This window comes from Scomber japonicus, chromosome 16, assembly GCF_027409825.1.
Source record: "Scomber japonicus isolate fScoJap1 chromosome 16, fScoJap1.pri, whole genome shotgun sequence".
Taxonomy (NCBI): Eukaryota; Metazoa; Chordata; class Actinopteri; order Scombriformes; family Scombridae; genus Scomber; species Scomber japonicus.
The window spans coordinates 640795-651663 of record NC_070593.1 but is presented as its reverse complement, the minus strand read 5'-3'; the positions used below and the strand labels follow the sequence as shown (position 1 = coordinate 651663).

The following is a 10869-nucleotide window of genomic DNA, read 5'->3' as shown; positions in this document are numbered from 1 at the left end:
TGAATAATAAGAATTTCCATTACAGAGTATAACGTGATGTATGTTGTCAGGTGCATCAAACCAAACAGGAAACAGAGGCTGAGAGCCCTGATGCAGGCCCAGGTCTGGAAGCCCAGAGAAGAAGGTACAGGCAGACCAACATTTGTAGCACCTATATAAAACATTTTAACATTTTAACATATTTTCATTTTTGAGCATTTTGGGCCACTTTAGGAAAAGTCATCAAATTTCAGAATAAACTGGAGCTTTTCCTCTCTACAGTTCTAGCTCGACTCGACTCGGCTCGGTTTGGTACCAGGTCGTTCTCCATTACTATAGTTCCTCCTCAATGTGAGCAGGGTCGTCATAGCAACGCTGCGTTAAACACAAACACATAACCAATGGAGGACATGGAGGCGATGGTGTACTTGCTGCTGTATGTGTCTTTCAGTCACACACAAAGCAAGAGAAGAGAAACCAATCGCTGTAACGCTGTTGGTGGTTTGATTCTTGTGTGGGACGGCTCATGACTCCTCCAGTGACTCTCTGACCAATCAGAGGCCGGCAGTCTGATGACATCACATTTAGTCTCGGCTCGGCTCGCTTGAATCCTCAGCAGAGCAGAAACTAAAAAAGCAGCAGGTACCAGGTACTGTCCCTGATGGAAACGAGTCGAGTAGAGCTAGAACTGTTTAGTGGAAAAGCTCCAAAAGACATTTGGTCTGTTTTTATAAGCTGTCAAATTTGACCTGAACAGCATGTAAGAAATAATGCAGCAGCTTCTTTCTCTTCCTTTTTTCTTATTCGCGGCTTCCTCATTGGGCTTTTGGTTACTGTCCATTTTCCGCTAAGTGATCATTTCACCACAAACTAACCACAGAGCATTGTGACCAGCCGTCAAAATGAAACAGTTGATCATGAGACTTGTCTTTCTTTGCATGGAAGCAACATTATTATCAACATCAAGAGAGTTTGTCTATTTCTGTGATTTCTGTGAGTCTGACCAAAAATCAGATCAAGGGCCCCTGAGCACTTACCAAGATTGCCCGTATGGTAAATCCAAGCTATCCCTCAGCCTGTTGGGTCCCAGCCTGTTCCCTCTTCCTATCTGACTCGCCCTGCTGCTCTTTTGAAGCTGACATGGATGCCTCCCTTTCTTCTCTCCATTCCACCTTTCTTGCCACATGTCATTTTATTTTTCCCCAGATTAAACTCTTAATCTCTGCTTTATTAATGCTGACTTGCGGTTCTACCTCTCCTTTCATTGAAGCCTTCTTTGCCCTCTCATTCTCCCTCACCCTTACATGAGCTGGAACCCACACAAATATTACTTTCCCTCCCTGATCTGCAGCTCTTGTAACTGACTGTAGGACTACATTTAGTATGTGTTTGACGACTGTTTGAATGGAAAGATCTTAGACTTGCTAGGACTGAGGATGAATCTGAACCAATAGTTTTCTCCACTCATCTCAGTGCAACCAACACTGCCACCATCTCCACTGTGTAGCCTCCTAAATCATTAGATCTTTATAAAATCATTATACTCTTTTGTCACATGATAGTTAAAAGCACTCACCAAGCCAACTTTACCTTTGTCTTTCCTTTTGATCTCTAACTAATGCCAATCTACTTCAGGCCATTTAACCCTCCGTGGAGCTTCCCCAGGGTAGACTACTGTAGGGCTTAAAAAAAGTACTGCAGTATTATGAGTGATGTAGTATGCAGTATAACAGTAAAAGTACTGCAGTATTATAGTGATGTAGTATGCAGTATTATAGTAAAAGTACTGCAGTATTATAGTGATGTAGTATGCAGTATTACAGTAAAAGTACTGCAGTATTATAGTGATGTAGTATGCAGTATTACAGTAAAAGTACTGCAGTATTATAGTGATGTAGTACTGCAGTATTACAGTAAAAGTACTGCAGTATTATAGTGATGTAGTATGCAGTATTACAGTAAAAGTACTGCAGTATTATAGTGATGTAGTATGCAGTATTACAGTAAAAGTACTGCAGTATTATAGTGATGTAGTATGCAGTATTACAGTAAAAGTACTGCAGTATTATAGTGATGTAGTATGCAGTATTACAGTAAAAGTACTGCAGTATTATAGTGATGTAGTATGCAGTATTACAGTAAAAGTACACAAGCTTTGAATGAGAAGAAAACACTTTGATCACTGTTGATAAAAATCATCTTTATTGATTATTGAAGCTTCAGATTGTTGACACATCCAATCAGTAAAGTGTGATCAATGATTTCATGTTCAGATTGACTTCATCCACACAGTCAGTTGGTGTAACCCAGAATGTCAGCTATGTACAAGAACATCATTAATGATTATTATCATGATCATTACAGTTTGATTGAACATTTCTTTATGAATTTACAAAGTGATGAGAACAAAATATCTGTGATGAAGGAAGTTCTGCTGTTTTCTCTGTTTAAGAAACAACAGACACAAATACATCAATACAAACATGAAACTAACATTTAGAACAAAGAGAAGTTTCATCTGAAGAAATGTTAGTGAAGGTTAAAAACATGGTGATGAGCAGTGAGAGCCTCCATGGATAAAAACACACAGGAAAAAGTCACATTTAAAAAACTGATAATATAAACGATACATACATAAAGTGAAAGTTGAATATCCCTATTAGCATGTCAGCTGATCTCTGAGCAGCTCAGACACATCTGACACATGAAGTCTGAAATGACTTCTGTCTATTTTAGTTCACAGAACTCAGCTGTGGATTCAAAATAAAGACCAAGTCCAGCATAGAGCGGCTGAGTGAATGTGGTCTGGACTCTGTGGAGGAGAGTCATGGTTTCAGAGACGTTGTAGAAGGACAGAATACCTGCTCTGTGATCCAGGTACACTCCGACTCTGGAGGAATCAGGACCTGAGACGGGAGTTTTAATTTTGTTGACCCAAAATTCATAACTGTCAGTGAAACAACGTAAAGACCAAGATTTGTTATTACGTCCAAATACAGATTCATCTCCTGTTCTGCTGATATTCTTGTATGTGACTGCTACACGAACTTCTCCCAATCTGCTTCCTCTCCACTCCACCTCCCAGTAACAACGTCCAGTCAGACTCTCTCTACTCAGGACCTGAAGCTCATCAGTGAATCTGTCTGTGTGACTAGAATAAGACTGTGGTTGTTCTGTACATTCTACATTTCTGTTCCCCTCAGATAATAACAGCCATGTGTGTACTGTGTTTGGATCCAGAGTGATTTCACGTGAATATCTTAAGAACCCAGCTCTGGTCTTGGGTTCTGGTTGTGGCAGTAAAACGTCCACTTCAGTCACTCTCAGTGAGATGTTTGTCCATTCGTCCCTCAGGATGTCCTGTAGTTTATCTCTGAGCTCTGACACAGCTGCTGTCACATCCTCAAAGTATCTCAGAGGATGGTTATTGATGCTGGATGAGTCTGTAGGTTCACTGAGTTTTGACACTGAGGGGTAGTTGTGTAGAAACTGGTTGTGATCCTCTGTGTGTGAGAGCTGCTTCAGTTCAGCGTCTTTCCTCTTCAGCTCAGTGATCTCCTGCTGCAGCTTCTCCTGAAGCTCTTTGACTCCACTCACTTCAGTTTCCTGCTGGGATCTGATCTGCTGCTTCACATCAGAGCTTCTTTTCTGGAGGAGACGGATCAGCTGAGTGAAGATCTTCTCACTGTCCTCCACTGCTTTATCAGCAGAGCGACTGACGGCCTCCACCTCCTGTTGAAGCAGCTTCACATCTTTCTCTCTGTCCTGGATTCTCTGCTGGATGTTTAGTCGACTCACCTCGAGCTCTCTCTGCCTCTCAGTCCTTTCTGCTGCAGCTGGGACTGTGTCGTGGCCTTTATGATCCTCCACAGAGCAGAGAGAACAAATACACTTCTTATCTGTACGGCAGAATATCTCCATCACCTCATCATGACGAGAGCAGATGTTCTCCTGGAGCTTCTCCGAGGGCTCCACCAGCTTGTGTTTCTGTAATTTGGTTGATTCAAAGTGAGGCTGGAGGTGATTCTCACAGTAAGAGACCAGACACTGCAGACAGGACTTGAAGGCTTTCAGCTTCCTCCCAGTGCAGACATCACAGGCCACATCTTCAGGTCCAGCATAGCAGTGATCAGCAGGAGCAGCTTGGAGTCCAGTCTTCTTCAGCTGCTCCACTAAAGCTGCCAACATGGTGTTTTTCTTCAGGACAGGCCTCGGTGTGAAGGCCTCTCTGCACTGAGGGCAGCTGTAGATCTTCCTCTGATCCTCTCCATCCCAGTGTGATTTAATACAGCTCATACAGTAGCTGTGTCCACAGGGAAGACCCACCGGATCCTTCAGTAGATCCAGACAGATCACACAGCTGATTGAGTCTCGGTCCAGCTGATCGTTCTGCGCCATTTCAGCTCTCAGAGGCAACGACTGACTGAGCTTCACTTTCTGTTACTAAACTTCTGTGTTTCAGCTGAATGCTGCGTCACATGTTAGTTACACCCATCTACCAACTGTAGATCTGAGGAAAGGGAACAAGGAACTTTGATCTAGAGTGGAGCTTGTTGTGTTTAAAGAACAGGGAGGGTTAAAAGGACAGTAAAGTAAAAGAACCTCTAACTGTACTGCAGTAAAGTACTAGTACCTCTAACTGTACTACAGTAAAGTACTAGTACCTCTAACTGTACTGCAGTAAAGTACTAGTACCTCTAACTTTACTACAGTAAAGTACTAGTACCTCTAACTGTACTACAGTAAAGTACTAGTACCTCTAACTGTACTACAGTAAAGTACTAGTACCTCAAACTGTACTACAGTAAAGTACTAGTACCTCTAACTGTACTACAGTAAAGTACAAGTACCTCTAACTGTACTACAGTAAAGTACTAGTACCTCAAACTGTACTACAGTAAAGTAGTAGTACCTCTAACTGTACTGCAGTAAAGTACTAGTACCTCTAACAGTACTACAGTAAAGTACCAGTACCTCAAACTGTACTGCAGTAAAGTACTAGTACCTCTAACAGTACTGCAGTAAAGTACTAGTACCTCAAACTGTACTACAGTAAAGTACTAGTACCTCTAACAGTACTACAGTAAAGTACTAGTACCTCTAACTGTACTACAGTAAAGTACTAGTACCTCTAACTGTACTACAGTAAAGTACTAGTACTTAGTTAGCTTCCTCCCTTTGTGGTTGTTGGTTTCTGGACTCAGAGCGGAGTGGCACATCTGTCCTCTCTTTACCATCTCTGCTCCGGAGCGGAAACCGGAAGTGTGTGTTTGTTTTGTTGACAGCAACAGTTGCTATCAGACTTTTACACCTTTTACTTTCTTATTTTAACTCTTTTAATGTTTCTGTCTCCTCTCTAATGTTCCCCGGAGGCTGGTTAACCTCTCACAGCCCCGGTTAGCGGCACTAACAGCCGTTATTATCAGCGTTTAACCGTCCGCCGGCCGTTGGTCGTTAATGAGCCGCAGCGGGAAGTTTGAAAGCAGCTAGCTGAGGTTAGCATGGATGCTAACGCTGGGAACAAGTTAAAGTTTATATAAATAAATAATAAATCAACTTCCGTCATGCTGCAGGATTCTTCCTCCTGCAGCTCGGACACCGGGGACGTGTTAGTCCGCTCCACCGGGCCTCTGGGACCGGCGTCAGTCCGGATTACCGTCCAAAAGCTCCGGGACGAGGCTCCTCTCACCGGGAAGAAGCTCCGGGATGAGGCTCCTCTCACGGGGAAGAAGCTCCGGGACGAGGCTCCTCTCACCGGGAAGAAGCTCCGGGATGAGGCTCCTCTCACCGGGAAGAAGCTCCGGGATGAGGCTCCTCTCACCGGGAAGAAGCTCCGGGACGAGGCTCCTCTCACCGGGAAGAAGCTCCGGGACGAGGCTCCTCTCACCGGGAAGAAGCTCCGGGACGAGACTCCTCTCACGGGGAAGAAGCTCCGGGACGAGGCTCCTCTTACCTTGAAGAAGCTCCGGGACGAGGCTCCTCTTACCGGGAAGAAGCTCCGGGACGAGGCTCCTCTCGCCGGGAAGAAGCTCCGGGATGAGGCTCCTCTCGCCGGGAAGAAGCTCCGACACAAGCCGGAGATCAAGGCTCCTCTGCGGGCATCTGCGGACTCTCAGCCCGGTAGAAGCTCCGGTAGAAGCTCCGGTAGGTTTGATCAGTGATTTATTTATTATTCATTATTAGTTATGTATCATTTATATTCGTCATTATTGGTGTAATTATTTATTATTATATCTTTATGAGGACCAGTGTGTGTTTGTGTTCTTGTCCCTCTATCTTTATGAGGACCAGTGTGTGTGTGTGTTCTTTAATTATGAGGACCAGTGTGTGTGTGTTCTTGTCCATCTAACTTTATGAGGACCTGTGTGTGTGTGTGTTCTTTAATTATGAGGACCAGTGTGTGTGTGTGTGTGTGTGTGTGTGTTCTTGTTCCTCTATCTTTATGAAGTACCAGTGTATGTGTGTTCTTGTTCCTCTACCTTTATGAGGACCAGTGTGTGTGTTCTTTCATTATGAGGACCAGTGTGTATCTGTGTGTGTGTGTGTGTCTGTGTGTGTTCTTGTTCCTCTATCTTTATGAGGACAAGTGTGTGTGTGTGTTCTTTAATTATGAGGACCAGTGTGTGTGTGTTCTTGTCCCTCTATCTTTATGAGGACCTGTGTGTGTGTGTTCTTTAATTATGAGGACCAGTGTGTGTGTTCTTTCATTATGAGGACCAGTGTGTGTGTGTGTGTGTGTGTGTGTTATTGTTCCTCTATCTTTATGATGACCTGTGTGTGTGTGTGTATTCCTGTTCCACTATCTTTATGAGGACCAGTGTGTGTGTGTGTTCTTGTTCCTCTATCTTTATGAGGACCAGTGTGTGTGTGTTCTTGTTCCTCTATCTTTATGAGGACCAGTGTGTGTGTGTGTGTGTGTGTGTGTGTGTGTGTGTGTGTGTGTGTTCTTGTTCCTCTATCTTTATGAGGACCTGTGTGTGTGTATTCCTGTTCCACTATCTTTATGAGGACCAGTGTGTGTGTGTTCTTGTTCCTCTATCTTTATGAGGACCAGTGTGAGGGGTCAGACTTGTTTTTAGGGTTCATGATAGTGATGAAGGTTTAGCCTCCAGGTGAGGGACACACACAGGAACCCTGACCTCCTGTGTGACATCAGTATCAGACTCAAGTTTATTCTCATTCTGATAACACCAATATTACTCTCGCTCATAATGTTACTAATAAAGGAATATCTTATGTTAACAAATGTGTGTGTGTCTGTGTGTGTGTGTGTGTGTGTGTGTGTGTGTTCAGCAGTTGCAGACAGACGAGCGCTGAGGAAACCTGGACCGACCAAAGAGAACAGAGAGCCGACAGCAGCAGTGAGTCTTCTGATGTTCTGCTCTGATAAACATGCAGCAGTAAATATCATGGTGTCATTTTACTGGAGCTGCAACAAACCAGCAAACTGATCTACTAACAGTTACTGTGTGTGTCTGATTCCTCCTTTAATCTCACACACAATAACTGGCTCAGTGATAGATAAGAGTTGGTAATTTCATGATCAATTGATAAATCTGTTAAAAATAGATTTATGAATTGTAAATGTTTCCTGGTCTCCATGGTAACCAGATGAAATGTAATATTTAGAACAATAGTATTCCATTAGCTTTATTTAATATAAAAGTTATAATGTAAGATCATGCCACACTAGTTGATATGGTGTTAGGTAGGTAGGAAGGAAGGAAGGAAGGAAGGATGTAAGATCATGCCACACTAGTTGATATGGTGTTAGGTAGGTAGGAAGGAAGGAAGGAAGGAAGGTAGGAAGGAAGGAAGGAAGGTGTTTTATTGACTATTTCCTGTTTTTAAGCAAGTTGAATTATTTGGTACAAAGTTTTTATGGTTACACCACTTAGACATTTTTACCATAATCCTCTAATATATTCTCCTTCCTTCCTTCCTTCCTTCCTTCCTTCCTTCCTTCCTCCCTCCCTCCCTCCCTTCATTCCTTCATTCCTTCCTTCCTTCTTTTATTCCTTCCTCCCTTCCTTCCTTCCAAAGTTTTTATGGTTACACCACTTAGACATTTTTGCTATAATCCTCTAATATATTCTCTCTAAATGGATTAAAAGCAGAAATTTGATGTTAAGTGAAGTTATTCATACACATCACTGACAGTTTGTTGGATCCAAACATTAAACCAACATCTGTGAGTTTATATTATCAGAAGAGAAACAGCTGCAGTTTAAAATTATACTTTTTTACTTTTAATTGTGATAAAAAACAGACTTTACTTTAATTTCAAGTATTAAAATAAAAAGTTGAGTCAGTACACGTTGCTCTTATTTTTGATCCAAACATCATTTAAAGTCTTTTTCACTTTCTGTGTTTAAATGTTCTTCCAGCAGCTTCCAGCAGCCGAGTCGAGTCCAGACAGGAAGTTCTCTGCTGGGACAGGAAGTGATCAGCCGCCCGGTGAGAGAAACAGCTTTTAATCAATCAGTGATCAATAATCACTGTTAACCGTCTGTGATCAATCCAGATGAGAGGAAGGAAAAAGAAACAAGGGAGGGAGGAAGGAAGGAAGGAAGGGAGGAAGGGAGGAAGGACAAATGGAAGGGAGGGAGGAAGGAAAGAAAAGGCAACGAGGGAGGAAAGAAGGAAAGAAAAGAAGGAAGAAAGGAAGGGAAGAAAAAGAAACATGGGAGGAAGGAAAGAAAAGAAGACAGGAAGGACAGCGGGCCGGATCGGACCCTCTGTAGGCCGGTTCTGGCCCGCGGGCCTCATGTTTGACCTCTCTGATTTAATATGAAACCGTTTGGATTTGTGTTTGATGCGACTGACTCTAATGACATCATCGCAGGTCACAACCTCCTGACTGACTCTGATGACATCATCGCAGGTCACGACCTCCTGACGTCACGCTTCGCCGCCGGAGGCCGAGGAGTCGTGCTGGCGGCTCTGAAACAGCGGTGAGGAAAAATATCTGAACTTCAGTTATTCATCAGTCAGCCTGATTTTACAACACAGTTTATGCTCTTACACTTCTCCCACGTCTGCTAGGGTTGGTCGTCCATCTCTCCCCCCCAACCCTAACCCTAACCCCCCCCCCCCCCCCCCCTCCCCCCGCGGCTACTCTGACTACTCACTGTTCATTTAGGGCGCACTAGGCAATCGTACCGTGCCCAAGCACGGAGGGAACAGAAGCCAATTTTCAGGGAATCCATCGACGATTTTTAAAAGGCAACACTAGCTGAGCCCTGGGTTAGGGTTCAGGGTTCGGGTCATTTCAAACAACGTGGAGACATGATGCATATATGGGTTCCCAATCCGTATTATTTGATCATTATTAAGGCAAAAGAACTCAGTTTATGTCCATGGACATTATAATGAATAGACTATAGGCTTAATATTAGTTTTCATCCAGCGTACTGCGTGGCTGTTACCACAATTATCAAATGCTAAGTTTATTGTCTGTGACTGTGACTCATAAAAGTAATATTTTACAAATCTGCATTATATAAACAAAATTCGTTAAAGTCATTTGGCGACTTCTAAGTCATTAAACTAAGTCTGACTTTTACTGGAGTAATCTACCTGGTTCGCACCTGTCGTCATTGTAAGGTAAAACTTACCCACTGAACTCTCCCGTTCTCTCTTATAGACGAGTCGGACAACAACGTGTATCAAACATGGAAAAAAAAAAAAAGTACGTAACAACAACGCCCCCCCCCCCCGGTTTTGCGTTCAACATCGTCAATCGGCCATTTCCTGGACATCGCTCAACCCTAACGTCTTCGATTGTAGAATAAAATTAATTTAACGATGGTCGCTGACTAAAAACAACAAATGTTGGAGAAGCTGCGGCATGTTTGGGGATGATACTGATGATGAAAACATTTGGCTTAAAGAAAATGAATCAGATACTCGGCAGCATTGTTCTCTTTAACAGAGTCAGATCGTTTCTGTGTTTTACAGCAGGTGCAGAAACATGAAAGTCTGTAAGGTCAGAATAAATATGTGTTCTGAGTTTGACATACATAAGTGTGTTGTTAAAATTTGAATCATTAAAAAAATCACCAAATATATGAAATTAGGCTTCAAAGTTGTGTAAAAATCAGCCTCTGAAGCCCCGCCCCCCTACCAAGTGTCACCTGTCAATCAAAGTCACCACCTCTACCAGAAACATGGACGCTACATCTGAGAGCTTTCTGCTGCTAACTCAGCTAACTGTGAACTATAGTCGTGTGCGCTGAACGTATTTAAACCTGTCTGTTAATATTTGTAGAAGCAGAAAAGTAAATGTAACCATCAGACTCTCACCTGCTGCTCTGTGCTCAGTTCTCACAGCGCCCCCCGCAGGAGGGAGGTCAAAGTGCAGCTGCTGGAGCCGGGGTCGACCACAACCGGCTCCCAGGATGGTCTGAGGGCCGGCTCCCAGGATGGTCTGAGGGCCGGCTCCCAGGATGGTCTGAGGGCCGGCTCCCAGGATGCACCTGGTCTGAGGGCCTGTTCCCAGGATGCACCTGGTCTGATGGCCGGTTCCCAGGATGCAGTGGGTGTCCAGGCGGAGGCTGAGCGGTCCTCTGGTCGCCGTGGAGACGCCACTGACGCAGCAGCAGCAGCAGCCGCGGCCGTAGCTGCAGCTGCTCCTCTCATCAAGGTGAACCTGTGAAAATGACTTTAGCTTCATGAAGTGAGGTGAGGCGGTCTGAGCGGTCAGCAGGCGTTCAGGGGTCTGAGCGGTCTGCAGACGTTCAGCGGTCTGAGCGGTCAGCAGACGTTCAGGGGTCTGAGCGGTCGGCAGGCGTTCAGGGGTCTGAGCGGTCGGCAGACGTTCAGGGGTCTGAGCAGACGTTCAGCGGTCTGAGCGGTCAGCAGACGTTCAGGGGTCTGAGCGGTCGGCAG

The 10869-nt window shown here is 44.1% G+C and overlaps 2 protein-coding genes across 2 annotated transcripts in view; one reads left to right on the top strand and one right to left on the bottom strand.

The window, feature by feature from the left end:
• Window positions 1-2651: 2651 nt before the first annotated feature.
• LOC128375579 (tripartite motif-containing protein 16-like) lies at window positions 2652-4377 on the bottom strand. The gene has a single exon (XM_053335962.1). It carries the CDS (start codon window positions 4375-4377, stop codon window positions 2707-2709), a length of 1671 nt encoding a protein of 556 aa, XP_053191937.1. The 3' UTR covers window positions 2652-2706.
• A 1166-nt stretch (window positions 4378-5543) lies between these two features.
• The window catches only part of kiaa0586 (KIAA0586 ortholog), a gene marked incomplete at its 3' end in the record, with an annotated part of 44711 nt that continues 39385 nt past the window's right edge, over window positions 5544-10869 (top strand). Inside the window, exons 1-5 of the mRNA XM_053336167.1 lie at window positions 5544-6123; window positions 6265-6269; window positions 8367-8436; window positions 8864-8933; window positions 10303-10624. Of these exons, the coding sequence (XP_053192142.1) occupies window positions 5544-6123; window positions 6265-6269; window positions 8367-8436; window positions 8864-8933; window positions 10303-10624 (1047 nt within the window). The remainder of the gene's footprint in view (window positions 6124-6264; window positions 6270-8366; window positions 8437-8863; window positions 8934-10302; window positions 10625-10869) is intronic.

What these genes read in the sequence shown, in the direction of transcription:
- LOC128375579 (XM_053335962.1), bottom strand. Translation starts at nt 4,377, where the DNA reads ATGGCGCAGAACGATCAGCTGGACCGAGACTCAATCAGCTGTGTGATC.